Source organism: Sceloporus undulatus, chromosome 2 (assembly GCF_019175285.1).
Source record: "Sceloporus undulatus isolate JIND9_A2432 ecotype Alabama chromosome 2, SceUnd_v1.1, whole genome shotgun sequence".
Taxonomy (NCBI): Eukaryota; Metazoa; Chordata; class Lepidosauria; order Squamata; family Phrynosomatidae; genus Sceloporus; species Sceloporus undulatus.
Window position 1 is genome coordinate 82,458,174 of NC_056523.1, and position 27,568 is coordinate 82,485,741.

At 40.3% G+C, this 27,568-nt stretch overlaps 1 protein-coding gene across 2 annotated transcripts; it reads right to left on the bottom strand.

Moving 5' to 3' along the window:
- Window positions 1–1,305: 1,305 nt before the first annotated feature.
- On the bottom strand, window positions 1,306–26,270 carry FAF2 (Fas associated factor family member 2). 2 transcript variants are annotated; one of them, XM_042452088.1, is made up of 11 exons: window positions 26,142–26,270; window positions 14,211–14,279; window positions 12,408–12,542; window positions 10,948–11,024; window positions 10,366–10,504; window positions 9,373–9,458; window positions 9,192–9,283; window positions 8,041–8,218; window positions 5,310–5,481; window positions 3,726–3,869; window positions 1,306–3,012 (listed from the first exon to the last, which is right to left on the bottom strand). In XM_042452088.1, exons 1-11 carry the CDS (start codon window positions 26,202–26,204, stop codon window positions 2,830–2,832), a joined length of 1,338 nt encoding a protein of 445 aa, XP_042308022.1. In that variant the 5' UTR covers window positions 26,205–26,270; the 3' UTR covers window positions 1,306–2,829. The 2 variants fall into 2 exon arrangements, with proteins under 2 accessions (XP_042308022.1, XP_042308023.1); XM_042452089.1 differs by lacking the exon at window positions 12,408–12,542.
- Window positions 26,271–27,568: the final 1,298 nt, after the last annotated feature.

Sequence of the window (27,568 nt, forward strand, 5' to 3'; positions counted from 1 at the left end):
CTTTTATGGTATGTTCAGAGTGCGTTATTCAATCATACTAAATAGGTCTGGTGCCCTTGTTTTCCAGATGATGGCAGAATCATAGCATCTTAGATGAAACCCCAAGGGCCATCCAATGCAACCCCTGTCATGCTTAAAATAAGTAATTTTAACAACTTGGCATACTGGATGGAAAAATCTATTACAGGATTGTTTATAGGAATTTTTATAGAAAGACTGGCAAATACTCCTGTCATAAAATAAAAGCAAAAGGACATCTGTGCAAACTAGCTGAAAACATGGATCTAAATGTGCAGCTTGTGAAATTAACTTGACATTCACTCCATGTTGCAAATTACACCAGGACATGGAGATTAATCTTTGCTCCCATTCCTTTGCATTTTTCATGGATCAAGCTGAATGAAAGGAATTTAATTGCTGCCTGGAAAAGGTAAGTACAGGAAAAAGCAACCAGCACTCCATTCCTTTGCACACACATCTTCCAGCCCACCTCACTTTTGGGACTGGAGCCAGGCTGGTGGAAAGTGAAAGGTCATAGGGAGCTCAAAGGTGAGTGCAGCTCCCTTTATCTGCAAAACTATGTTGCTGTTAAAAAAATCAAACCAAAGATGCACAGAAAATGTGGTTGTGCATTTGAATGAAAGGATTATATGTACACAATCGAACTATACTAGCTGCCACCTCTGCATCTTCTTTAGCAGTTAGTTTTGCCAACTTAAATTATCCTATCAAACAATGCAACAGTAGCAAGTACAGTTAGATGTGTTACTCATTGTGGCATATGAAGTAATTTTCAGACTGCATTCTAAGATGAAATGCAAATGTGCATTACATTGTGTTTGTGAAAAAATGACTACAAATCTAACATAAAAAGGTTTGGCTATTCTCAATTCTATTTCAGTATGTCCTATTTAAAAAAACAGGTATGATTTTTTTTAATGACAGACTTCAAAGATGATGCTGTCATGTGGGACATAGAACCCACAGCCGAGAAACTGATCATTTCATCTGGCAGTAGCTAGGAGACTGCACTGGGACAACTATCAGATGATTTAATGAATCGGAACGCAAGAACTGTATTTGCATGCCCACATCGACAGGATTCCAGATCTCACTACAAATATGCATGCAGAGAAAAAGCAAAGTCTACTTTGAGTCTGTAACGCATCCCACAGGAAGACAGCAGCTTATCCATCATAGTCTGGATTCATAATTCAAAAAGAAGTAAGACAGGTAAACAACCCACCCTTCTTATGTTTTTGTGCTCCTGTCCAAGGAAAACAAAAAAAGAAAGAAAGCTAAGTGTGAAAGATAGAAACAATACTGTATTTTTTGACTGGAGCTCAGATTCCAAATGCTGATTTGCAGGAACCAAAATTATTTCCAACATACTTAGTAGCAAGCGGATATATGCTCCTTTATCTCAAGGAGCCACACAAATGATTTTTATGTACAAATTAAGTTTGTGTTCTTAATTTTGATAAGCCTAAGAAAATTACACAACTGAGCTGTTTTCTTTTTAGCTGGGAAATGAAAGAGAATAAAAACCTCATAAATATCCAAGTAAGGGGGTACATACTCTCAACATCCCTATTCTTAGGATAATAGGTTGGGTTGATAGGACAAAGAGTTTTTTTCCAATCCACACTGCAATCCCAATGTCCCTTCCCAAGGGAGTTGGCTACAGAAGCAAACAATTTTGCCCCCCAGGAACCATCCTTAAGTGGGAAGCCCCTGGTGGATCCTGGTTTCCTTCACAGACACCACTAGATTCAACCCAATGAGGGAGCTGTTTGCTCTGTAAAGAGCCTTATGTAGCCTGTTAATTGCCCTTCAGTAATGTTTAGTTCATCATTTAGACTCAGTATCTTTTAGGCAGGTAGGCAGGCAACATACCCAGTAACACTGACAAAATGACTCCATACTGAACTTGCTCTGCAAAAATTTCTACCACTCTCATTTAAGTTAGCATAGCTCTTTCCTTCCAATCACTTCTGCAGATACCTCAGCATGGTCAGGGTGAAAATACCACATCCTAACATAGTCAAAGCCTTCACTGGAGTGTGCCAAGGCAAACTTGCACGACTATTTGAGGTATTAAAAAGGACTGATGTGATAATGTGGCCTAAGAGCCCCTTCAGCTGTCTCAGCATCAGCTGGGGCAGACTGTCCCTTCTAGCTACATCTGGCCCAGATGCCATCCATGTAGGCAGTAAAACACTGACAGTCGAGGTGTTAGCACAGGCACACTAGAGGCAGAGTTTATTACACTACGCAGGCTAACAACCCTGGAGAAGAAGAACCCTTGTTGTTAAGAATGTCAACCAGCTCCTTGTTTAAAAAAAGAAAACACCATTATTATCCCATTCTCCTTTGGTCATTACAAAGCAAAAGAAATTTTAAAGAGATTTATACAGAGTGAGAAGCTGGAAGAAACAACTCTCTGCCCCATCCCTCCTCAGCCAGGGCAGAAGATGTCAACCTGGCCCACAGGTAAGGTCTTCTGGATGTCACAAGCAGCAAAACATCAGATTTTCTATTGTCAAAATGTCAGAGTATATTATTTTCAATAAAAGCAATATTTATCGAGAGCTGCCATTTCTGACCATCTCTTGGGAGGGCAACTGTGCCTTCTCCCATTACCCTCTGAATGTAAAAAGGGTTGCGTGTGTGCGCGTGTGCACTTTCTCCTGCCAGTGCAGACACATAATGTGGCAGGCCCAGGCCACATGGTCTCTGATCCCTCATTTGTATGCAGCAGTCTTTAAAAAAAATATTGTATTATAATAGGAATCTTTCCATCTCTGTATTTCGGGGTGGGAAAAAACATCAATCGTCCGTGAGGTCCTGCACAAAAAGAACTTCCGTGTGGCTGAGTCCAGCTTCTTGCAGCGTGGGCGGATTGGGCCACTCCTCTGTAGGAAGGCAGGGCAGAACACGGCGAGGGAAATTGGCCTCAATCTGGAACTTCTCTGGGCTCTCTTTCAAAGAGAATAGGAAGTCATGGATCACCTGGAAAAGTAGGAAACAATTATTTACCAAAAGATTTCTATTCTAAATGTCTTGTCACAGTGGCCAAAAAACAGGTTAATAACACTTGAGTGTTAACTAGAAGACTATCCACTAAGCTACTTATTTTGTAAGGATCAAAAAACAAGATTACAACTCATCCATTTCCTATGTTTGATCAACAAGCACCCCTTTTTTCTTTACCAGGTGACACTGGTTTGGATCCAGAGTTCCCATGAAAGGGCTTGGAGTTCTGCTGTGAGTTTTTGGTTTTTGTGATTATATTTGCCAATTCCTCCTTTCCCTTAGAGCTCCCTGAATAGCTCGACAACTGGGTGGTGCTCTGAGCTAAAGGGACCCAATGGGATCTATACCATTCATTCACAAGGGCCTGCACAGTACTGTGGAAAGTTCTGAGTTTCTATGTGGGAGAGGTTTATAAATTATGAAGCAAAGCAAGAAGAAGGAGTGTCTTTTCAGCTTAACTGACTCGGTAAAGTTCTTCCCAGTGTAAAAATCATACAGAAAAGAGAGCTATAAAATAGTAAGAATATTTTGCTTTGCTTCTGTCTTCATCTCAGCTCCACCACTTCCACACCACTGCCCCTCTCTTATCTAGTTATACTGGACTGCTGGTGAGGCAGTTTAATCATTCAAATATTTGTCCTCTAGTGACAAGTGCAGCTAAAAAGCATGAGTCCTTGCTCTATCCTTACTGTTAAAGACTGCGTGAAATGGAATCGCCTCTCGACTCTAGAGTCATTGGGCATCTTGAAGATGATCTTGACGCTCTCTGGGTCATCAGGATGTGGCTCTGGTGGAAGGCATTCAGATCTTCGTTCCTTCTCTTCCTGCAAAGTCTGCAGTGATAAAATGAAAATATGAACAACAAGCTCCAAGAACATGGAAAATCTAAACATAACTAGCTACCATATCAACATAACAGCAATCCATACAAGTAAGCTTACCATGAACTACTATCACCTGATTGCAACTAACATAAGAATGGGAACTAAAATGTGGATTTGGCAACAAAACACTGTTGCTTTCTATTGCAAGTAGCTGTGATACTTGTAATAAATAACCACATTTATGGAAAGAGAAACACTATCAAGTGTTAACAGGTGTTTATAAAAATATGCTTTTGTATATGGTCTGCTGCTAGTATGAGAGTTTAATTATCAGAATGAAGGGGCTTGGATGCTAAATGTGTGAAATGGTATAGTATTTTTAGTATGAAAGGCTTGTATCAAATGACTAAAAAAGCGGTCACTTAAGTGTTGTGAATGATGTCAGATACAGAAACAGAGCGTCTAAGATGTGTGTAACATCCTGTTTTTTAAAAAATTGAAATCTCTTTTCTTTGGGATTCTTAACTGTCTCAGTGATGAACTAGTGAGTATTCATTATTAAAATCTTCAATTATTAAAATTTTCTTCTACATCTTAAACTCAGCTTCCAATGAGCCAAGACAGAAGTGAAAAACAAATAAGAAGCAAGAACAGTAAAGACAACCAAAAACTTGAAAGAATGAATACCAAAAGGAATGTCTTATTTTATTAACAAATACAAGACGTTTCCAAGGAATTTCCCTTCTACAGGACTATGTTCATGAAAAAGTAATCACTTATAAAGATGTTTAATTCATGAGTAGGGAAACTGTGGCCCTTTAAATATGGCTTGAGGTTATCCCTGGAGAAAATCAGGTGTAACATTTACTGCCACAGGGGAAGCAGATTTCCAGGAGTGGCAGCTCCTGTGGAAGTGGACAATCCACACACAAGAATAAGGAATAAAACAAATGAGGCCTAAGCATGGAGAGGTGCAGGGAGATAATAGGGTGTGAAGGGAAAGGGATGTGTGTGAAGAGGTGTCTTCACCCGCTTTTGATTTTGGCTCTGCCCACAACCACCACCACCACTTGTCCTTGCTATGAGAATGGAGTCCCCACCTTACTAAAGAAGAATCTCCTGACCAATATACCTAAGTACCCTTTAGAATGTTTATAATGTTTTCTGCAAAATCTCCCAGACTTAGTGAATGCTGTACTGAGTTACAATCATGTTTGCTGTCTTAAAATCTGAGAAAATATTTTATGTTGTACTCTAAAATGTATGTAAATCATCTAGAAATGGCCATACATAACCTAATAATAGGCAATCAACCCCACTTCCCAAATCCCTGTTCCTTCACTTGCAGTGGTATGGAGTGATAGACACATGCTCCTAAACTTAGGTACCTATTATAAAAACCACAAGAAAGTATTGTGATTTATTGTTACAGACACATTTGCTTCTCACCCGTTTTCGTCTTTCCTCTGCCAGCTTCTGTTGCTGTACCTCTTCCTCCTTTCTCCTCTTCTTCTCTCGTTCTTCTTTTTTCTTGCGCTCCTTCTCCTGATCTGCCCGTAAGGAAGCCAAATATGCCTCATCCTGCTGCTGTCTCAGCACCTGAGTTTGGTTTCTCTCTTCTCTGAACGAGAATGGGAAATTTATCAGTACAATTAAAATAAGATGTGCAAAGAAAATGCCTGTACATTCTAGAACAGAAATTTCAGGAATGGGGAGAGTGTGCTTTTGGATGATGGTTAGTCATTTGTATACATACAGCTGCAATTTAAAGCACAGCAGCACTGGTCTAACTTGTGCCTCCTACCTAATGCCAACTCTCTTTTTGAGGAAACTATAAAGAAATGATTTCATACAACTGAGCATTGAGGAGCCGTGAATTTGGCATTTTGGGAGAAAGGAAGATATAAATGATTATTTTTTTTCTCTAAAGAACATACTTTTCACTTTCCCCCCAAACACTGCCCTGTATTCTTGCTCAAATACAATCCCATTCACTTATTCCACCTAGAACTGGACATATATAGAGAAATTAATATTTTAGCTCAAGGGGTGAAAGATACCAATAAAGGGCGCTTCTTGTGAAGTACAATTTCCCTGTGCAAATATGCCTGTGGCTTCAGCTGGGTGTCCGTGAGGCATGGACAGAGATCCCAGAAGGCAACCAAATGATGCTTACAGTAAAGGGATGGGTGAAGGAGCCACTCTGACCTCACATTTGAGTAGCCCCATAGATTTGGAGGTTAGGGCTGGGACAAACTCTGAGGAAGGGACTGGCACTGGCAGCACTGAGCAGGAATATAAATGAGCCCGTTGACATCCATGTTAAGCTTAATAGGAGGGACTGAGTAAAACCTTCAGTTAGCTTCAGTATGCAGAATTAATGGTAGAGTTATGAGAAAAAGCACAATTTCCTCAATTATGTGAAAGCTTAGTTAAGATCATTTAGTTAAGATCAGTTTTTTGTTGAAAAACAAAAGAAACTATATTATTCTCTAAAATGTGAGTAAATCAGTTAGAAATAGCAATGCAGACGCTAGAAATGGCAGCCCTGCACCACTTTCAAAATGCCTAGATGGAACCCTGGAGGCAGAGTGGTTTAATGCCTATACCGCAGCCACTCACTCACAAACCACAAGGTTGTGAATTCAGTACCATCCAAGGCCTCTGGGTTAACTCACTCTGGCATCCTTCCATAGGTCACTAAAATGAGTATCCAACTTGTTGGGGGCAAATAACTTACACTTTGTAAACCACTTAGTACATCGGTAAGCGGTATAGAAATGAACTTGCTATTGCTAGTACTATGCACATATATACATTTAGGCAAAACCTACAAAAGCTTTCTGTATGTGACTGAAAAGAGCTACATGGTAACATAGGTCATGGCCATTGTTATAAAAATTCTAAGTCATCATTCACTACCTCCTTTGACATTTGGGTCTTAACTACTACAGCTGCACCACATGAGTATGAGTATAACAAAGAAAGTATTGTTATCAATCCCAGCTGCAGAGCGCTACATCCACTGGGCAGAGGACCACCAGAAATCTCCTCTTATGAGGGCTGGACCCCAGCACACTGTACTCAGCTCTAGGCTAGAGAGAGAGAATGAGCAAATACTGATAAGTAGGACCAGGTACCACTGATAGTTGCTTGGTTCTCCTTTCCCTCAGAAGGTAGGTAAGTGAAAAGCAGTAGCTGTTTCTCCTCGCAGTTGCCCATGTCCTGCCTCTGATGACAAATAGGCAGCAACAGCAAGGAAGGTAATCAAGATGCTCCACTTGGACCCCTTCTTCAATGTGGCTCTACTACCATCCAAGCATACTTTAATGGTACTTGGGAAACTAAGGAAGAATCTAAAAAGCTCAATGGCTAGTATCATAGAATCATCCAGTCCAAACCCCTGCCATGCAGAAAATCACAATCAAAGAATCCCCCACAGATGGCCATCCAGCCTCTGTTTAAAGACTTCCAAGGAAGAAGACTCCACTACACTCCAAGGGAGTGTGTTCCACTGTCAAACAGCTCTTACTGTTAAGAAGTTCCTCCTAATGTTGAGGTGGAATCTCTTTTCCTGTAGTTTGCATCCATTGTTCCGTGTTCTGTGGCTGCAAGCTACAGTAAAAGAGATTTCACCTCAACATTAGGAGGAACTTGTTGACAGTAAGAGCTGTTCGGCAGTGGAGTATCCCTAAAAGTGCACTATGAATGATGTCTTCCCTTCCTGCTGCAGCTTCAGTAGTCAATTCCTTATGAGTGACAAAGCAATATGATGCTAGAGTTTATAAACTAGTGCACACTCTCCCTATTCCTCATTAACTCATTTTTGTAGAATACATGCATGCAATCTCTCCCAGTTCTTTGATTCTTCTTTCAAGTGCAACTTCTGTCATAGCAACACAATTTGGTATAACATACATGAATGCCAGACATGCAATAAAGCTGAGGTTTGACAAGGTATTTTTTTTTAATTTATGAGATCTATTGTATGCCAATATAATTGAATGGGGCTTAGCATAGCCATAAGACTTGACAGTCTTCCCACATTAGATGCAAGTGATGATATATGCCATTAAAGACTATGTTTGATTTAGGCTGACCCAACAGATACACATTAAGAAATGGGAAACTGAAAAGAGTGAGGCTGAAACAGATGGCACCCTTAATTTCAGCCTAGTACCTTTCCAGGCGCTCTGACACCAAGTATGTCTGGTTGGCATCCATGATGAATGTCAGTTGGTTAATGAGGTCATCTGGTTGAATGAGTCCTTCTAACCTTCCAACCACAGTCATTCTGCGATCTTTCAGCATGATCATTGCCAGGAATGGGTAGGTGTTCTCACGCAGAGCCTGAGACACTGAGACAAACACATTAAAAATATTTTAACAATTACTTTACACTATTTTTAAAGCTGGAACTTTCTCAAGGCAATGTACCTAATAAAAGAAAATAATTAAAATAAAACCAGCCATTAATAATAATAATAAAATTTATATTTCCCGCCTCTCCCTGCGGATTGAGGCAGGATTACAACAGATAAAATCGAACAATACAGTCAATAAAAGCACACAAAAATACATGCACAGTCATTAAAATAGGATAAAACAGGCAGGTAAAAAATGTAATTCAGAAAAAAACTAATGAGAGTAAGTGGATCTTCTGAGTTGAAGAAGGGCAGTCAAAATGCCTGCCATATGGATAAAAACTGTTGGCTCCAACAAAATATAATTTGAGGGGGAGCAAGGTCATGAACTTAACTTAAGTTTAGTTTTGAACTACTTCTTGAAAATGGCATACAGCTATTGCCTTGTATCTGTCACCTGCTTATTAAAATACTCTATCTCACACATTTTACCCAAAGAATAGTCACAGTGGTTAGTATTTCCACCTGGAATGACAGCTCATTAAATCACTTAAATGCAACAGACCACAGTATCAGAAGAAGGAAGGAGCTCAGTCATAATCCAAAAGTTTTTCACAAAATGGCATCATTTATCAAGCACTGGAATGTCATCAAGAAGGGGGTGGGGAATTCTAGAGTCTTGGGGACCAAGACAGAGACGGTCCTGCGCCTTGTGGAAACCACACATTATTTCCATCAATGCTGGGACAGAAATAGGGATTTCCCCAGAGGAGCTGAGCTGAAAAGGATGACAATGGATCATTAACAGACCTAGCAAGAAAACTATCTCTTTTGGAGACCATTACTCCAAAACTTATTTTGGAGTAAGCCCCAATGAACAAGCAACCCTTCTTCTGAATAAACATACCTAGGATTCAAGTATGGGTGCTGTTGTTTTTTATGGAAGAGCCACTATCAAGACACTTACCTCTGTATCCTTCTGGTTTGTTTGTGGAACAAGCCCAGAAGAGCATCCTGGTGTTTATGAGAGCAATTACTTCAGGTGCACAAAGTGTGTTGCTGTAGGGACAGGATAAGAGAATATACTTGAAGAAATACTCAATATCCAAGCAGATCACAATTTATTCTGAAAAATTTAACAAACCCACCGACAGAATTGATCCGTGTCTTGATGATCATCACCATGAAGATAAACTAGGAGGAAACGCAGCTCCCTTTTTGCATCATTTAGTGCCTTTGGAGAAAGAAAATAAAAGATGCTTGAACGAGACCAAATCCAGATCATTTGAGTTTGCCCGAGTTAAAAATAGTGGCAGTTTATCAAGAGCTCACTTTCCTTCCATATATGTGGAAAGGCTGGACCAAATTTACTGCCACATCATAGTGCACAGCAAATTCCCCATTTGAAAAAGGAGAGTGCAGATTGTCTTTTTCTTGCTTAGCAGTGTGATTCACAACTGATACTGTGTCTAAACTTGAATACAGTCTTCAGTCACATGTCTCATGACAACTAACAGCCAATTTCTCTGTTACCAGATGCTCCCCTAGGACTGTGCCTAGAATCATGGAATCACAGAATTGGAAGCTGTAGTGAAATGATTGGCTAAGCACTTCCATTTCTTGCTGTTTAAAATAGGCAACAGTAATAGAACTTGGAAATAAATATTTAATGTGGATCTCAAGTAATTTATGACTTCCTAGTGATCCTAAGGCAATCTAGCCCATTCATTTATAACATGCAGTACTTAAGATAATCTTCACCATGAAGCCCCTTCAAATTGCTCTTGGCTTTGGTACTTCCTTGCATAATTCCCGAGTGTGCAAAATCATCTCCATTTTGTAGATATCAATGTTGTTACTATGTACTTTCAAGTAGATTCTGACTTACTGTGATCCTATCCTATGGTTTCCTTGGTAAGATTTATTGAAGAGGTTTGCCATTGCCTGTGGCTGAGAGAATGTGATTTGCTCAAGGTTTCCATGGCTGGAGATTTGAACCCTGGTTTTCAAGAATCCCTGTCCAACACTCAAAACACTAAATGATGCTGGCTCTCATGTTGGCTTCTGCATGAATCCCCTTCAAGATAGGTAACATCAACAGAAGAATCCTACATATTATATTTGAATTATCTTGTACTAACCTGGCTGTATGTTCCCTGGTAGAAGACAGGATGTATTCTTCCATATTTTTCTTCAAACATATGAATAAATGAAACAATGTCACCCACAGGATCAGTGACCCTACTACGAGGATCAGGACGTATGAAACGCAAAGCAAACCTAGGAAGCATACAAGATTTGAATATCAATGTTTCAAATGTACAGCAACTTGAAAACATGAGAGGGATGACTTCAGTCATAAACACTACACCCCATTTTAAACTAGGATCCCCATGGCCTCATTAATGTGCTTTCAATATGCATTCTAAATACATATTACATGTACTTTACATGTAAATGCATCCCTACTACACAGTTCTGCTTAAAAATGGAAGAAGGCTGTCTTTCTAGATTGGCTCACCTGGCACAGTTTCTTTGCAAGATTCCAATGAGCACTGGGGCACACCATAAAGAATAGGCTACTCATCTACCAGTGGCACAGCATCTACCTCCTGCCCAACTCTGATTTGCAATGTTAGACATTTAAGATAATGAATTACAGCAAACTTCCGAATAAATGAGTATATCCAAGATATACAATGATGAACTTAGTATGGACTTACCTAAATATATCAAGTAACGTGTAATATGTAAATCGGAATGGAAGCATTATCAAATAGTAACCCCAACCTAACAAGCCCTGAAACGACAGAGTGAGAGAGTTATGACTTCATTTTATTCTGTTTAAGTATCAAGTTAAATGTCTTTTACTGAACAGCATGATTAATAGTGAAACATTTCCGTATGTGTCTGGGAACTACTTTTCAGCTTGGGTCATATTAAAATCGTTATCAAAACACCAGCTTCTAGTCTTGTCATCTCATTGCCATATCTTTCCAAAAAAGGATTGAGTGTACTTTCGAAGATTACATGCAATTGAGAAGTACTAATTAACTCGTGGTTACTTCATATGTTTTCCCCTCCTACATAAAACAGTAGTTTACTGGTTGACAGGATTAGGGGGAAAACAACCCCAAGCCCCAGGTTTTTTTGGCCTAAACCAACCCCCCCCATTATTTTTTAATGAAAAAGTTGAACCATACTTATTAAATGAATACTATGAAACATTATTTTATGTATTATAAAGCTTGATCAACTATGTTTTAATGCTTTTACCATTAACAATCCAAAGTTATTAGGTTCTGATATGATTTACATCTTTCAATGAAACATCAATTTTTTTCTCCTTATTATTCCTACTGAATCTTAATACAAAGTACCCTCAGAGATAAATGAATATAACAATAAGTTAATGTTAAGCATTAGGATTATGTTAAACATTAAGTGTTCTTAAACGAGTATAGGACTACACCAATACAGGACTAAATCAGAAAATCAAGTAGCAAAATGCAGTTCAGATGTTATGGCCACTAGCTGAAATAAGAATTCTTCTCAAAAGCTGCTCTTTTAAAGCAAGTTGTTTTGTTTGAACTTATGTTAATTTAAGGATTTATTCTGAATGATATTTCTTGCAGTACAAAATAAAGTGACTCAAAAGAAGCAACTGACACTGGAAATTGGTCTAACAATTAACAACTGCCAATAAATTGTTGAAATTTAAACAGTCATTGGTGTTCCAGTAAGAGGTTTGAAAAATAGTAATAACAGCCAGACTTTTTTTAAAAATATGAATAATAAAATTTAAAAAGCAGGAGTGTCTTTTTAAAGTAATTTGATTTAAACCAGCCAACCCTATTGGTTGATCAGAGGTTGTAACCCAATCTAGGGAGCTAAACTAGGTAAAAATATCCAGGTATATCCACTCTTATGAAATGTAATGCAAAGATTGTTCTGCTGCAATATATAGATCCAAAACTGTCAGAACTGTTCTATTTTTACAATAGCATGTTGAAATGAATCCCACTAGTTGTGGACATTTACATAAGATTAACTTTCAGTACAACATACATTTCAGTCAAGTTGAAATCTGCAAGACTCAGAAAACTTCAGGAAACTTTTCCCCTATATTTATTTTGTTTTGAAAATCTCCTTTCTTATTTAATCTAATGATAAAATAACCTGCCCTTGGCTGAGGCCTCGAAACAACATAGCTGTAGATCCTGTGGTCAGCAGTGTTGACTTGTAGCGGTCGAGAAGGTGGTGGATTGAAAACACTTGGGACACCCTCTTGTTCATTCAATCGGTCCTGGACAGCTGCCTACAGAGAGAGGGCCATAAAGACAAGTCTGTGCACCTGTTGCACAAAAAGCAGGACTATTTTAAAGTTTCAGAATGAAGAATTAATTTGGGCCATCTAAAGGACATAGGCATGCTGCCGATTTGCAGCCTAGAAAGTATTGTTCATAAAGATTAAATGATAATAGGAATGTGCCTCATCAAATGTAATTGCAGCTAGGATATATATATGTCCAGAAGCAGTCAAATTTAGGTAATGTAGGATAGTTAAAAATTTCTGAGACAATGCAATTTGGATTTGGGAAGATAAGTGACACAAGCAACAGGAAATCTCAATTATGCTTGCCTATTAAAAGGTATGCCCCAATGAACATACTAAATAACAGGACATAATTTGTCACTATGTACTCCAAACTATTTTGAAAATGCATTTGTAGGATGAATGCAATTCAATCAAATATAATACTAACACTTGAAAAATCTAGTGTACTCATTCAGCTCCAAGAAAAATAACTTATGCAGCACAAACATCCACTTTGGAAATGTTTTAGAAACTTTAGAAATCTTGAAAAGCTTTGTATTGCATCACTTCAGCCAAGTGTACTAAATATAGGCAATATTCCTTCTCCAAATCATGAGAATGTATTTTTAAAATCCTTTTTGGTTCCTACTTGTGTATGACTTGTGTATGACTTTCCTTTTTCATCATTTTTAAGAACTGCACCACAGCAACAAGGGACTGACAAGCAAGAGACACCACAGCTCCTATAGAAGTGTCAAGAGGCATCAATGGACTATACACAGCTTCCTCCTAAAACAGGCAGATTTGTTTTACTCTGAACTAAAAAAAAAGGGGGAAATCACAACAGTTGGTGACTTCTGCATTCAAAGACGTTTAAAATATCCAAGGGATTAGCATGATCGTTACATTTAAAGAAATACAGATAGCAAACAATTCTACTTTCGGAAAATTTTAGCTTTCATTTAAAACCACAAAAAGGAGGGAAGGAGGGAGCAGGAGGAAAAAGAAAAAGAATAAAAATTGTGGCAATGCCTTTAAAGCTAATTGGTTTTTATTTTCATATGAGCTTCTGTGGATATAAACACACTTTTTCAGATGCAGTACAGAAACTATGTTTCTCTCTTTTGTAACTGAGAAAATATGGTTGAGAGGATTTCAGAAGACAAGCCTGAAACCAAAGGTATGACTGAATAAGATTTGCTACAGTAAAACACAAAAGGATATCTTAGTGCATAGGTGCCCAGAGGCAAAAAGTATAAACTCTCCCCCACCTCCTCGTATTTGGCTGTCTCCACCATCCTATATGCAGGCAGAAGGACAGAGAGGGGGCAGGAGAGGAGGAAGCACAAGGCCCCATTGGCTGAAGGCAATGCCCCTGTGATGTTATGCTCAGAAATTTAGCTTTCCTTGTGATTATCAAAATTATGCAAACAACAAACTGTGCAAAACAGAACAAAATGCTAATATGAATTGTCCACAGAGGCTGCAGAATTTGGATTATATTTCTGTAGAACTGGAATCCTATATTTTAGCAGACTACACATGGCCCTGATTACAGTTAATGAGAAGGATTCATCCCAATGTATTCCACAGAACAAAGTCCAATTCTAGATATGTATGACAATTTTAATCAGGCCACTAAGAAAGCACACTTAAGTTATACTGTACCTCGATGTTCCAGTTATGCTGTTCCAGTGTGTGACGACACTGGTCCATGGACTCTATGCCAGTCAAATCCTAAGGAAAAAGGTAATGTGGGACGGTAAGTCAAAATAATGCATTGGGCACTACTTGAACCAATGTTAATCTACTCTCTTTATCTAAGACGTGCCTCTTCACAAATCAAGCCACAACAAGGCATTTATAAGGTGCCTTGCAACATGAACAGTTTGAAATGTCTCAGGAATATATGACAGAGATTCATACTACTTTCCTTGGTTTTCATCTTGACCCATGCAAAAATTCATAAAAGCTGTTAAACCTTTGCATTCAACTGTGTTAGCATGCAAAACATGCTTAGTTTTCCTAGAACAAGACTAGACTAAGTGCTCTAATTTTTGAAGTGCTTCAATGCAATTCTTTCTTTGAATGAGAGTATAACTAGCTTCTGCTTTTTCCTCCTCTCCCATATAAGATTCCACCTCAACATTAGGAAGAATTTCCTGACTGTAAGAGTTGTTTGACAGTGGAACACATTCCCTCAGAGAGTGGTGGAGTCTCTTTCTCTGGAGGTTTTTAAACAAAGGCTGGATAGCCATTGTCGGGAGTTTTTTGATTCTGTGTACCTGCATGGTAGGGGATTGGACTGGATGGCCCATGAGGTCTCTTCCGACTCTATGATTCTATATGAAGTCATGTCAATGTGCCCCTCTCTTTTTCTGGTGGTGTGTTTTCATTTGTCACTGATTTTTTTTTTAACATCCCTGTTTTTTGCAGCCACCAGCACACATCTCCTTTTGAACCACTGGAACTAACTTGGAGAGCACCACTCTGAAGCAAGAGCACTTTAAACAGCAATATCATCCCAAATTTATGTAAAAGCATCAGTTCCTTTTTCAGTTCCGGGAAAGTGTTCCTTGGTTTTAAAGTGCCTGATCATAGTGAGGAGGACTAGCTGATACAGATGCTTCTAGGGAAGGCATAATCCATAAATGCAAGCTGCTAGTTCAGAAACAATGCCGCATGCTATTGGTTCCTAATTTAGAATGTTTGGGGACTGAGCAGGCACAACGGGACACAACCAAGTAGAACAGCAACAGATGTAGTACAGACCAGAGGAGAACCTGATTCTACCCTGGGCAGATCAAGACAAAAAAGATTAAATACACAATATGAACAAAAAGAGCAAACTTAACAACAGTATAAGCAAGAGCCTGAAGGCACAAATAAGCATGCAAGGAAAAACATATCAAGACAGAAAACAACTATTTTCTCTTTCAAATGAGGCAAGCAAATTTGTATAACACTACAAGACAGTTGTCTGAGGCTTTCCTAGATAACAGTTGTGTGAGGCCTTGAGTTTTGAGACTCTCTACCTATAGCTAAATTCACTGAATTAACTTCAATAATCTATATTCCCATTTATAAATAAAAATCCTTTTTGCATCATTGCACCATGCTTAAAATAGCTGTCATTTTTGTTTTCATTAACACTTTATTTTGAACTTAAATTTTTCAGCATTATCTGTTCAAATTGTAATTAATTTCTAGGTTTCTCTCTGCAGCCTGCTTTTAAACCACCACACTTCAGGCTATAATGTTAGCACCCCCCCCCATGGATATAGTGCCAGAATTCATAATGCTATCATGCTCATAGAATCATAGAATCATAGAGTTGGAAGAGACCACTAGGGCCATCCAGTCCAACCCCCCTGCCATGCAGGAAACCCAAATCAAAGCATCCCTGACAGATGGCCATCCAGCCTCTGTTTAAAGACCTCCAAGGAAGGAGACTCTATGCCTCTGTGACAGAATACACAGAGGCATACAGAAATAATTCACTGGACACCCTCAAGCTCTATCATTCCACTCAGCCAGTTAAACTGGTATTCCTGGCTTCACCTTTGCTCAAGATTAAATTCCGTTGGACATGCCAGGTAAAGTGCTTTGGTCATCAGACCAATGAATCATACAATTAGGACTTGAAAAAGATAAATTCTTACAATATTTTACAGTCAACAATGGAATCCCAGTTCATCTTTCCTTAATAGTAATGTTTGTTTTATTAATATACCCCAACACAGAATGTAGGTTATTTAGTCCCTAAAAATCCAACAAATGCAGTTGCTTTTCTGGATCATGTGCCTGAACAAGAGTATGTACCTTATTGTTTTTTCATATTTCTAGACTTTTGATTGTTACCTTTTTCTATTCACTACAAATTGATGAGATGCAAATACTCATTTGTACTCCTCTTGCATGCATCAAAACTTATTGTAATATCAAGTAAAAATGCCTAACATGATTTTCTCTGTGAAGTCAAAGGCTTTCACAGTCAGCATCCATAGTTTTAGGTGGGTTTTTTGGGCTATGTGGCTGTGTCCTAGAAAAGTTTATTCCTGACGTTTTGCCAGTATCTGTGGCAGTATCTGTGGCATCTTCAGAAATTTTCTCTATTTAGATTTTCTCAATTTAGAAAATATTTATAAAAAGACTGTAACCATTTTATTTGAGAAAATAAATGGCATCAGAGGCCAGTATCAAGCAAGTCTCAGATGTTGCACTGGGGTGGACACATGATGGCACGGGTGAGCAAACTTCAGTCCGGCAGGATCTACTTGGTTTTCTTTTTCACTAGAAAACATCCAATATGCAGATCCAGATACAAAAGATGTACATACATTCAGAACTGGATAATTCTAAACATAATGGATTTGGTCTCTGAGTATGTAAACCTCAATATTTTTCACTTAAGAAAGCAACTCTTGCTTATTTTTTTCCTCCCTTTTCATTTCAACAGCATTGTTAGGTCAAACAGTTATTATCAATATTAAAATATTAGGAGTAAGAAATCCTTGCTGAACTACTTTGTATCATCCAGAGACTCACCAGAAGACATCTACTTCCCAGCTGTTCCACTTTACACTACAGATTGAGTCTCCCTTATCCATGACAAAACTGTCCACATGGGTAGTTGAGATAGTAACAGCTTTGTCTTCTGATTATTCAGTGTATAAAATATTTGTTTCACACACAAAATTATTAAAATTATTCTTAATAAAATTACCACCAGGCTATATTTATAAAGTGGATGTGAAACATAAATGAATTTCATGCTTAGACTAGGATTCCATCTTCAAGATATTTCTTTATGTAAATATTTATGCAATATATTTCTTTATGCAAATATTCCAAAATCCAAAAAAATCCTAAATACAAAACACTTCTGGTCCCAAGCATTTTGGTTAAAGCAAACTCAACCTGTGTATGTATTTAATAAGAATTGTACACTCCCCCCAGTAAATGTATTGTAATAGGGAAGGCCTTGTAAGAGCAAGCTTGTTTTCTGCTGCTCCAGAGACTAGAACACGGAACAGGATGCAAACTGCAAGAAAAGAGATTCCAGGCCAACATTAGGAGGAACTTCCTGACAGTAAGGGCTATTTGTCAGTGGAACACACTCCCTCGGAGTGTACTGGAGTCTCCCTCCTTGGTGGTCTTTAAACAGAGGCTGGGTGGCCATCTGTTGGGTATGCTTTGATTGAGAGTTGGATGGCCCTTGTAGTCTCTTCCAACTACATGATTCTATGATTCTAACACCAATTTTTTAGATCTACAGGATTGCCATTTGAATGCCAAACCTGGTAACTTTGCAGAATTTGGAATCATGATTGACACATTTAGTACAGATGTAATATTAGCTAATACTGTTCATACCAGTGTAACAACCATAGAAATGTGCAGCAGCACAGGGACATTTACCACATATATTGCCCATGATGACAGTCCAGAATACTGACTCTAGTTATGAATACCTTCTGCTAAAATATCCACCTAAAGATGGCCAATGAAAGCAGATTACCATCTGATGGAAAAATTCGATTCTGGGGATTCTACCATATTCCATACCCTTCCACCCATGATCTAAAGGACATCGTCCACAAACACATTAAGACCTGTCCTAAGGCAACCACGGAATGTTACTAGCACCTCATCAGCTATTAGCCAAGGACTGGAAAAGGTTATTTTCCCTGCTTGAAATATGAAGCTTTTTCATTTTAGTTTTACAATAAATACAGTCAGCCCTCCACACTCATTGGAATAAGGAGCACAGGACCCCCTGTGAAAGTGGGGAAACTGTGAATAACTCTACCCCCCCCAACCAAATGTAACACAAACAAAAATGATCATGATGGCATCTATGATCGCGATGGCAAAAGTATGGCATGCATACCAGAATTGGCACATGATGCAATTTCCCCCGGCATGCGACGGAGGAGGAAAAAGAGGTGTGCGCCTCCTCCTTCCTGACCCTCCCTGGCCTCCAGCTGCCTCTCCGGAGGCAACTGAAGGCCAGGAATGCCATGGGGGGGGAGGAAGAAGAAGGCCTGCACCAGTTCCTCTTCTTCCCCCTTCCTCCTCTGGGCCTTCAGCTGTCTCTGGATGGCGTGGAAAAGAAGTCCTGCCCCCAACACTGGTTAACACCGGTGCTGGAGAACCTTTTAGTTTGGGCACTCGGCCCCTAAAAGTTTCGCCCTCACTGATCTATGGATTCGACCCACTGCAGATACCTTCAAGGAGGTGGAGTTCCTTTGCAAGACAGAAACGGCCAGCTAGCAGGGATTGTCACCATCTCCACTGCTGCCCTACACCATTTTTAATAGGGACATACAAGCTTTGTTCAGTCTCAGTCCCACGAGCCTTGCAGTCCATATTAAAAATGGCACAAGGCAGGAGTGAAGAAGTCAGCAAATAATTTGTGAATAATCAAATATAGTTTGACATACTACTGAAGTATCTTGATACTTATACACACCTATGAGCATGTAAACAGATATTAATCCCTCGGCTCTATCTTAGCCTACATTTTTTAATATAACCTTGTAGAATGCTGGGTAGACTGTCATCACATTATATTTCTAATTGTGTATGTATCTATTTTGTAGGAGAAAGGCAAAACTTTGCCTTGTGGTGAAGAACGTCTGAATTTGAAAATTATTCAAAAGCTTGAGTTTCACTATTGTTCAAAAGCTTCTAACAATAAGGTTTTGCTTGAAATTACCAGATTTAGATGTTACATCTGTTAAAATCTGCATGGCAACTGGTGCTTATTTCTGGACAAATATCAGCATTGCTAAGTATCTTCCTGTAGTTTTCATCAATGCATTAAAATTTTCATGTTTTTGCTGGTTTAAAAATGGAGAACCATCATGCAAACCTGTACTTTTCAGTGACCTGAGAAATTATTAATCATAGGAAATGGACAATAAAAACAGACTACTTGGCACAATTCCAAGTGTACACTGGCCATCACAAAGCTCATTTTCAGGTGGTTAGCTATGTTAGTCTATTGCAGGGATAGGCAACCTGCGGCCCGCGGGCCGGATGCAGCCCGGCAAGGCCTTGGGACCGGCCCCAGCCCAGTCCTGCCGCCGATTGCTGCTGGGGCCTTTGGGGGGCAATTGTCTATAGAAGCCTCAGAAACATGCATTTATATTAACATTTTTTAAAAAATCAGCAATTTTTTTCACGTGTCCTCCATTTTTTTAAAAAAGTGTCTTGCATTTGAAAATTTTGTCCTACATTTGTCCTGGTTTATTTATATATTTAATCTTTTTTTAAAAAAATTAATTTTTTAATTTTTTGGCTTCGGCCCCCCAGTTGTCTGAGGGACAGCAACCCGGCCCCCGGCTCAAAAAGGTTGCCTACCCCTGGTCTATTGCAATAAGACACATACCCATTTTCAAATATCAATCTGCATGTCTAATAACAAACTCAAAAGTTCATGAAAAGTATACCCCTCTCAGGGCGGTACTTTGGAATCAATATGTCCAGACACAGTATCTTTGAGAGGGAATCATAGAATAATAGAGTTGGAAGAGACCGCAAGGGCCATCCAGTCCAAACCCCTGTGATGCAGGAAATCCAAATAAGAGAGAGAAAGGTCTAAACCAGGCTAAAAGTTGAAATTTAAACAAACACCAGTTAAAGACCACAGAATGTGTAACTTCAGATCCAGCCTTCAGGTATAGAGGTAAATGCTGAGAGCTAAACTAGAGGTGAAGTTAAAGGTATGAAGGGGGATGTTAGCTTATCCCTCTATCATTATCCGAAGGATTAGACAGTTTTCATATGGAACACAGCTTGGGGGGGGGGGGGGGAGTTAAATCACACAATCCTCTGTAGGTCCCAAACCTGCTCACCCTATGGTTGTTAAGGAAAACTAGAGACATTAAACATTGTTGTGAGTTTAAAACCGTGTAGATTTTTTCCCTGATAGGTTGTAGAAGTCATTTCCACAGACCCTGTGATTAGCTCTGCAGTTAATTCCCTAACCACTGTCAAATTCCAGAGAATTATATTTCCAAGGTGAAAAGAACATGACTTCTAGCAAAACAAAAACCTCTGCCAAGTTTTAGAGCATTTTTTCTCATTCAAGTATAATGATCAAAGACTGTCAACATAAGGCTGCTGCCACATATCACGTAGTAGCACTCCTCAAAGAACTGCACATCTGATGCTAAAATTTAAGATTACATCAACTGGCATTTCAATCTCTTAGAAAAAGTGGAATCCTTCTCCACACGTTACAAATGTTAATTCACCAAGGTAGAAAGCTTTTCATTGCTTAAGGGGTATACATCGTTTGCCACAAAAAGGCAAAAATGCTTCCAAGTCCATTTAAAAAGAACTCAGTACTCTCTGCTGCAGGGCTGACCCGCTTTACATTTTAAAATCTAAAGCAGCCCCTTAGATAAGATGAAACCAAGCAATTCTACTTGGTAAACCACTACAAATGAGAGAAATATGGTGCCTATTGAATCCTTCCTCAATCTGGCACCCTCTAGATCTGTCGCAATACTTCTCACAACATATGGGGTATGCTGGCTGAGGATAATGTTAGCTGTAGCTTGACATAGTTCAAGGGCAGCAGGTTGAGAAAGGTTGCCACAAATATCATAACCGACAACAGCAACACAGTTCTTCACGTTGCTCAATTTATTCTTCTTTGCCCAAGCGTAAAGGCCAATCCCTTTCAAATAATACACACAGAGAGATACAATGCTGTTGTTACAGTTTAGGAATAGGCTGTTTTCAGTCCATCCATTTATAACATAGAACACTTAAGATACACTTTCCTATGACAATCTTTCAAACTGCTTTTGGCTTTGAAACTTCCTTTTATAATTTCTGAGCGCTTGACGCAGTCTGCATGTTCTCATTTTCTAGACAACACTGTTGCAATGTGCCTTCAAGTCAACTCTGATTTATGGCACCCCTATCCTAGGGTTTCCTTGGCATGATTTATTCAGTGGAGGGTCTGTCACTGCCTTCCTCTGAGGCAGAGACTACGATTTGCTCAAGGTCTCCCAGTGGTTTTCCATGGCTCAGTAAGAATCCAGCCTCTGGTCTCCCAGAGTCTTAGTCTAACACAAGTTATTTAGAACAGAATGAAATAAGACATTGATTAACTGATTAGTACATATGTGAGGATAGATAGCAAGAGAAGAGTAATCTTTCAACTAAGTGTTAGTGCACATGAATGGTGTCATAATAATGAGCCAGCATGTTGTAGTGTTATGACAGGGTCGCCATGAGTTGGGACTGACTCGAAGGCAGTTAACAACAAATACATATTTTGAGCACAGTGTAACATTCACAGCCAAACGCTATTACATTAATTTTCACTGTAGGCATCTGATAGTTAACCCTTTTTCATGTTTTTACAAAAGGTAATTAAGTGTATGTCCAGATGTATTTTGGATACTAGACATAAGGTTCTGTTTTAAGTTATACAGAGATATGAAATACTGTGAGAGCACCATCGTAAAGTTTAAAGGCCTTCTGTTCCCAGTTACCAGTAGAATGGGAATAAGTACTGAAACTCAGGCCTGAGACACATGTGCTAAATGAAGCAGCTTGCAGCCACTTTGGGGACATGGCATTCATACAACGCATGCTCCAAAAGGGGCTGGAAGCTGCTCCGACGCTACAATACAGCCCAAAGGGCCAGATCAAAAAGGAGTCATTTTAATCCAGCTCCTGTGGTGCGCAGTTTAGGACCACAGGTGGTTGCCCGCTTTAGGAATGGGCCATGCAGTCCCAGTGGTCCCAGTTCAATTGCAGCCAAAGGCCACTCCTTCCTGGTCATCTGCTTTGCCCCTGAGTTAATAAGACCAAATCAGGGGCATTAGCATTCTTTCCAGATTTCTATTTTGAATAGTCTCCAGTTAATTGCCTGTATTTGATCAAGTTTTTCAAATAAGTCTGGCACTTGTTAGGCTGAGTGTCGTTCATAGCACTCTAAACCTCAGGAAAAAATTAGAGACAAGTGTAGTATCTAAGCATACTGATTATTCAAAGATGAATAGTGAATATGAAATTCTGTGTATTTGGAATATTCTACCTATTAGGTATACAAGTACAATTATAAAGGGTGTGTTATATATAATTAAATCAACGCCTGAACAGACATATATGATTTTAAACACACAAAAAAGTAATGCATAAGCATTCCCAAGTCACTTTCTAGTTGTTTCTAAAAGAAGCCATAGTGAAAGCACTAGAAGGCCAGTTCATGTGAAAATCTATATTAACACAATACTCTCACTAGGCCAAGATTATGAGCAAGCTTGTAAAGAGTTTGATCTGGAACCTGTCATCAAGCTAAATAATAAGCAAAACAAGGGTGGATGAAATTCAAAGATATAGCAGTGTTAGTCTGTAGAATCAGTACACAGAGATCTTGTAGCACCTTTGAGACTAACTGAAAGAAAGAAATTGGCAGCATGAACTTTCGTAGACTTCAGTCTACTTCCTCAGATGCATCTGGTGGAGTGGAAGCCAGATACAGACATATATATGCCATTGATATGCGAGGATAAAGAGGAAAACATCCAGCTGACATGTCAAATAATGTTTTACAATGGAATGTGGGAGGAATGTTCAAATTACCTGGGTACTAAGGGTGGTTAGATTGCACCAAGAGCCACTCCCAGGATTGCTGGGGGGAAGCAACCACCATTTGATCTTAGGGCTTGGAATTAATATTGTTCTCTCCTCTATTCTTAACATAACGTATCAGTGTTATCCGTGGTCTGCCTTCAAAGCACAGCCAGCAGCAAAAGAACTAATGCTGCAACTAAACTACAAATGCAAAAGCTATGCTGTTATTTGCCAATACAGTCATGTTTGAAAAATTATGGTGCTAAGCTCAGGAAATAATGGAATGTACATTATCTAACAGGGATTAAAATGGCAAACCTTTCAACACTGTTATGAAAAATGCACGCAAGTCAGCCATGAGCTGTAGTGCCTGGAGCAACATTGCTGCCTGAATAATAAAAGAAATTTGATTTAATAGGGGTAGAGCATCAATGGGCTGCTTTCCACTTTCAGAAAAATCTATAACAGAAGCAAGCTATTTTTAACAAAGATAAGCACTCACAATTGCCAGCCACTCCGCCAGTTGCTGTCAAAGCCTTGAATCTGTTGTTACTCCCAACCAAAACAGACCCAGTAAATTAATGAGGCTTGCCTATGTATTGATTAATAATTTCACATCGGTTTTAGTGGATCTACTGTACTTGGGATTAACCCATAGGATTGAGATCAAACAGTGCTTGCTACTTTAAACCTGCTTTGGAATTAGCGAATGGGGAGCTTCCTTCTGAACTTTTTACTTTCCTTTTCAAAAGTTACATCGATTTCAAGAAACTGCTCAGTACCATAGATGCAAAGTACAGTTTTATTCCTACTCATAGGCCTGTTACAGACTGCCAAAATAAAGCTGCTTTGGGTCTCTTTGGAGGTATGCTGTTTAAATGATGCATGCATCCTAAGAATCCAGAAGCTGCACCAAAGCTGCACTCCAGTGCTTAGGAATGGAGTGTGGCTTTGGCGCGACCTCCGGACTCTTAGGACCCATGCATCATTTAAAGAGCATACCTCCAAAGAGACCTGAAGCAGCTTTATTTTGGCAGTCTGTAACAGGCCATAGTCACATTGAATACACTGGACTTATTTCCAACTAATTATGCATAAAATTTAGCTGCCTATGAACTTACAGCATTTGGATTCTCCACCTCACACAGCACAGATGACCAACCCTTTTGTCAAGCACCCACATATTAACCAACCTGGAATAGACTAGGATATTCCTCCCCCATACAATGTGCTTGACTCATTTCCTGTTTACCTCCTTACCAATCATAACATTTAATAGCTGCTACTATTGGTGGATTTCATGGTAAGATGCAACAAAAATAACAATATTCCCCCAACAAACTTTTGTTGTCGTTGTGTGTCTTCATGTCGTTCTGACTTCTGGTAACCCTAAGGTGACCTTATCATGGGTCTTTTTGTTCAGGGAAAGTTTGCTATTGTCTCCTCCTGAGATTGAGAGAGTGTGACTTGCCCAAGGAGGGCTTCATGGCTGAATCAAGCCCTAGTCTCCAGAGACATAGTCCAACATTCAAACCACTATGCCATGCTGGCTCTCCCAGCCCACAAAACCCGATCGCTCAGTATCCAGGAATAGCTGTGTTGGCCATATAGCAAAGTACAATAACACTTCAACTCCACAAAACAGGGATACCTTTACAGGGACAACCCAAATGTACAAAATGCACCATATAAGCTTTGGAAACTCCACCAGCTTCTTCATCAGGCAAAGGGGTTTTTTAAAAAATCATATAGGAGAAGAAAAGTGACTATGTTAGACCAGTGGTTTCCAAACTTTGGCCCTTCCCATAATTCCTGACTAGCTGAGACTTCTGGGGGCTGAAGTCTAAAATATCTGGAGGATCAAAGTTTGGGGACTGCTGTGTTAAAAGAGCCACAGGCCTGTTCTTCGTCCCACATCTTACTCTGCTGTGGCTTTCATGTCTTTTGTGCATTTGGGTTGCCCCCATAAAAGTATCCATGTTTTGTGGATTTTGGATGTTACTGTGCCGACTTAAGTTTATTTCCTCAGATGCATCCAAATGTAAGAAGGCTCATGCTGCCAACTTCTTCCTTCCTTCCTTCCTTCCTATGTGTCTGTACCTGGCTTCTATTCCACCAAATGTATCTGAGGAAGCAGACGTATGTCTAGGAAAGCTCATGCTGCCAACTTCTTCCGTCCTTCCTTCCTTCCTTCCTTTCTTTGTACCTGGCTTCCACTCCACCAAATGCATCTGAGGAAGTAGATTTAAATCTACAAAAGTTCATGCTGCCAATTTCTTTCTGTTAGTTATTATTTATATCCCGCCTTTCCCCTGAAGGAATCAAGGCGTGTTACAATAAGTACAAAATGAAATACATAAACATTCACAAGGCAATACGATAAACCTGAATTAAATCCCTATCCCTTACAAACATCAACATGGAACTCAGTCTCAAAGGTGCCACAAGGTCCCTCTGTGTCCTGATTCTACAGACGAACGTGGCTATATCTTGGGATCCCTTCTTCCAGTGAGCCTCACAGGTGCTGCAAGATCTCTCAGTGGCTTCCAAACTGTGCCCTTTAAGAGTCTCTGGACTCCAGCTCCCAGAAGCCTGGGATTTGGGGCGCTGAAGCCCGAAATCCCTTGAAGGGCACAGTTTGGGGGCCACTGCTCTTTCTGGGAGCTGAAGCCCACCCTCCCCTTAAAGGGCTCTACGCAGCGATTCCAGAGAGAGACACGGCTGTCTGGGGCTTCTACGGAGAGTAAGGCCAGCGCTCCCTCCGCATCGCAGCCTTACGGGGAAAGAGACCAAATCGTGGCCGGAGAGGGAGCGAGGCCAACCGACGCCACGAAATGGCGCCCCTCTCCCCCGGCGCGCGCAGAGGGCCATCTCAGCGGCCAAGGCGGACCCGCTCCCCTCGGCCACCCAGGGCCACGGAGGCCCCCGGCGGCCGGGGCCTGGCTCCCTCCAAGGCCCACGTCGCGGGCCCCCGCGCCCTCGCCCTCTCCGCACCTGGAACTGAAGCAGCTTCTCGGTCTGCTCCGCCGACAGCTCCCGCTCCTCCGGAGCCGCCATTTTGCAGCCGCCTCTGACCCGCGGCTGCGTCACGCGGCGGAAGTGACGCGACAATTCGAAACTTCCGCTCGCTCTCCAACGTGCGCGTGCCGAAGGGAGGGAAGGGGCGGGGCGGCGGCGGCGGAGAGAAAGCGACGGAAAGACTACAACTCCCAGAAGCCTCTCTTGTTCCTCCGAGGGGAGCGCCGCCATTTTGTATACTTTTTTGTTTGTATAAACACGGATGTATTTAAAGGAGCCGCGCGCACGCAGGGAGGGAGGAGGCAGTGCCCCCTAGTGGTTGAATGTTAATATTGTTTGTTTGTTTGTTTACGGCATTGCGCTTCATTTATTTTCCTTAGAATGTACGCCATTGGCAGGTCTGTCTTTTATTTTTATTTTCCAGTTGGTTGTATGTAGTGCCTGCAGCACTGTCTGGATCATGATCATGGGACTCCGGAGCCGCAAGGAAGGGCCACAGGACTTGGCAAATGCAAGGGAAGACACCCAGCCAGTGAAATGATGCGAATCCTCCGACCGCAGCCTCTTCTTGACCCAAAGTCTGTGATGGCGTCTTCCTTTTCGGAAACAAAAGAGCTATTGAGCCGTTCTTCTGCCTCTCCTTGTGATCTGCTGCTGGCATTTTACCAGCCTTGCTTGCTGTTCCTTCCTTCATCACTCCCCCTCCGTCCTTCCCCACACAGCTCCAAGTCATCCCCCCAAAAGAGTATGTATCCTACTACTACCTCTTCTCTTGGCCTCCCCAACAAAAGGAAGCAGGAGTAGCAGCACAGCTCCAACCTGACAGACAAGCTCCAGAGAACTCGCATATTAGAGTAAGCAGGGTCCCAAATGTGAAAGTCCCTTTTTGCCACCACTTTTCCCTCCCTCCCTCCCCCGCCATATGCTCTAACTCCGCATCCCCACCATGGTTTTAAGGGCCACTGGTTTCCCTTGTCTTCCTTGCACACCAATAGTAGAGGCCTCCATGCTGCCCCCCTTCCCCCTCACTGCCCCCTGGATCTTTCCACTGTCTTTAGGGGGCATGATACCATCCACTTTGGGAATCACTGCCTTCGCCTGAAGGGAATTGTATACCATACTTTAATAATTTTGTTTATGTACACATTGAACCATCAGAAAGCAAAGATGTCACTGTCTCTATCACCCATTAAAAAAGGTTGTTTGTTTGTCGGAATATTCTGGATTTTGGAGTTTCAGATAAAGGAGACTCAACCTGTTTTGAAAACAGAAAACACTGCCTGATCTGACTCTTGCCTTAGTAAAAGCAGACAGAAATCTTCCCTCCTGGCGAGGGAATGGGGATGGTCTTCGACAGTGAATTCTCACCTATGAGTAAATGAGTTAAATTTAAGAAGATATTA

Excerpts from the sequence above, each read along its gene's own strand:
- FAF2 (XM_042452088.1), bottom strand. The coding sequence starts at position 26,204 with ATGGCGGCTCCGGAGGAGCGGGAGCTGTCGGCGGAGCAGACCGAGAAG. Across the intron at positions 12,543-14,210 it reads AGCATAACTGGAACATCGAG|GCAGCTGTCCAGGACCGATT; the intron begins GTACAGTATAAC and ends CTCTCTCTGTAG. Across the intron at positions 3,870-5,309 it reads CAGAGGAAAGACGAAAACGG|ACTTTGCAGGAAGAGAAGGA; the intron begins GTGAGAAGCAAA and ends TTATCACTGCAG.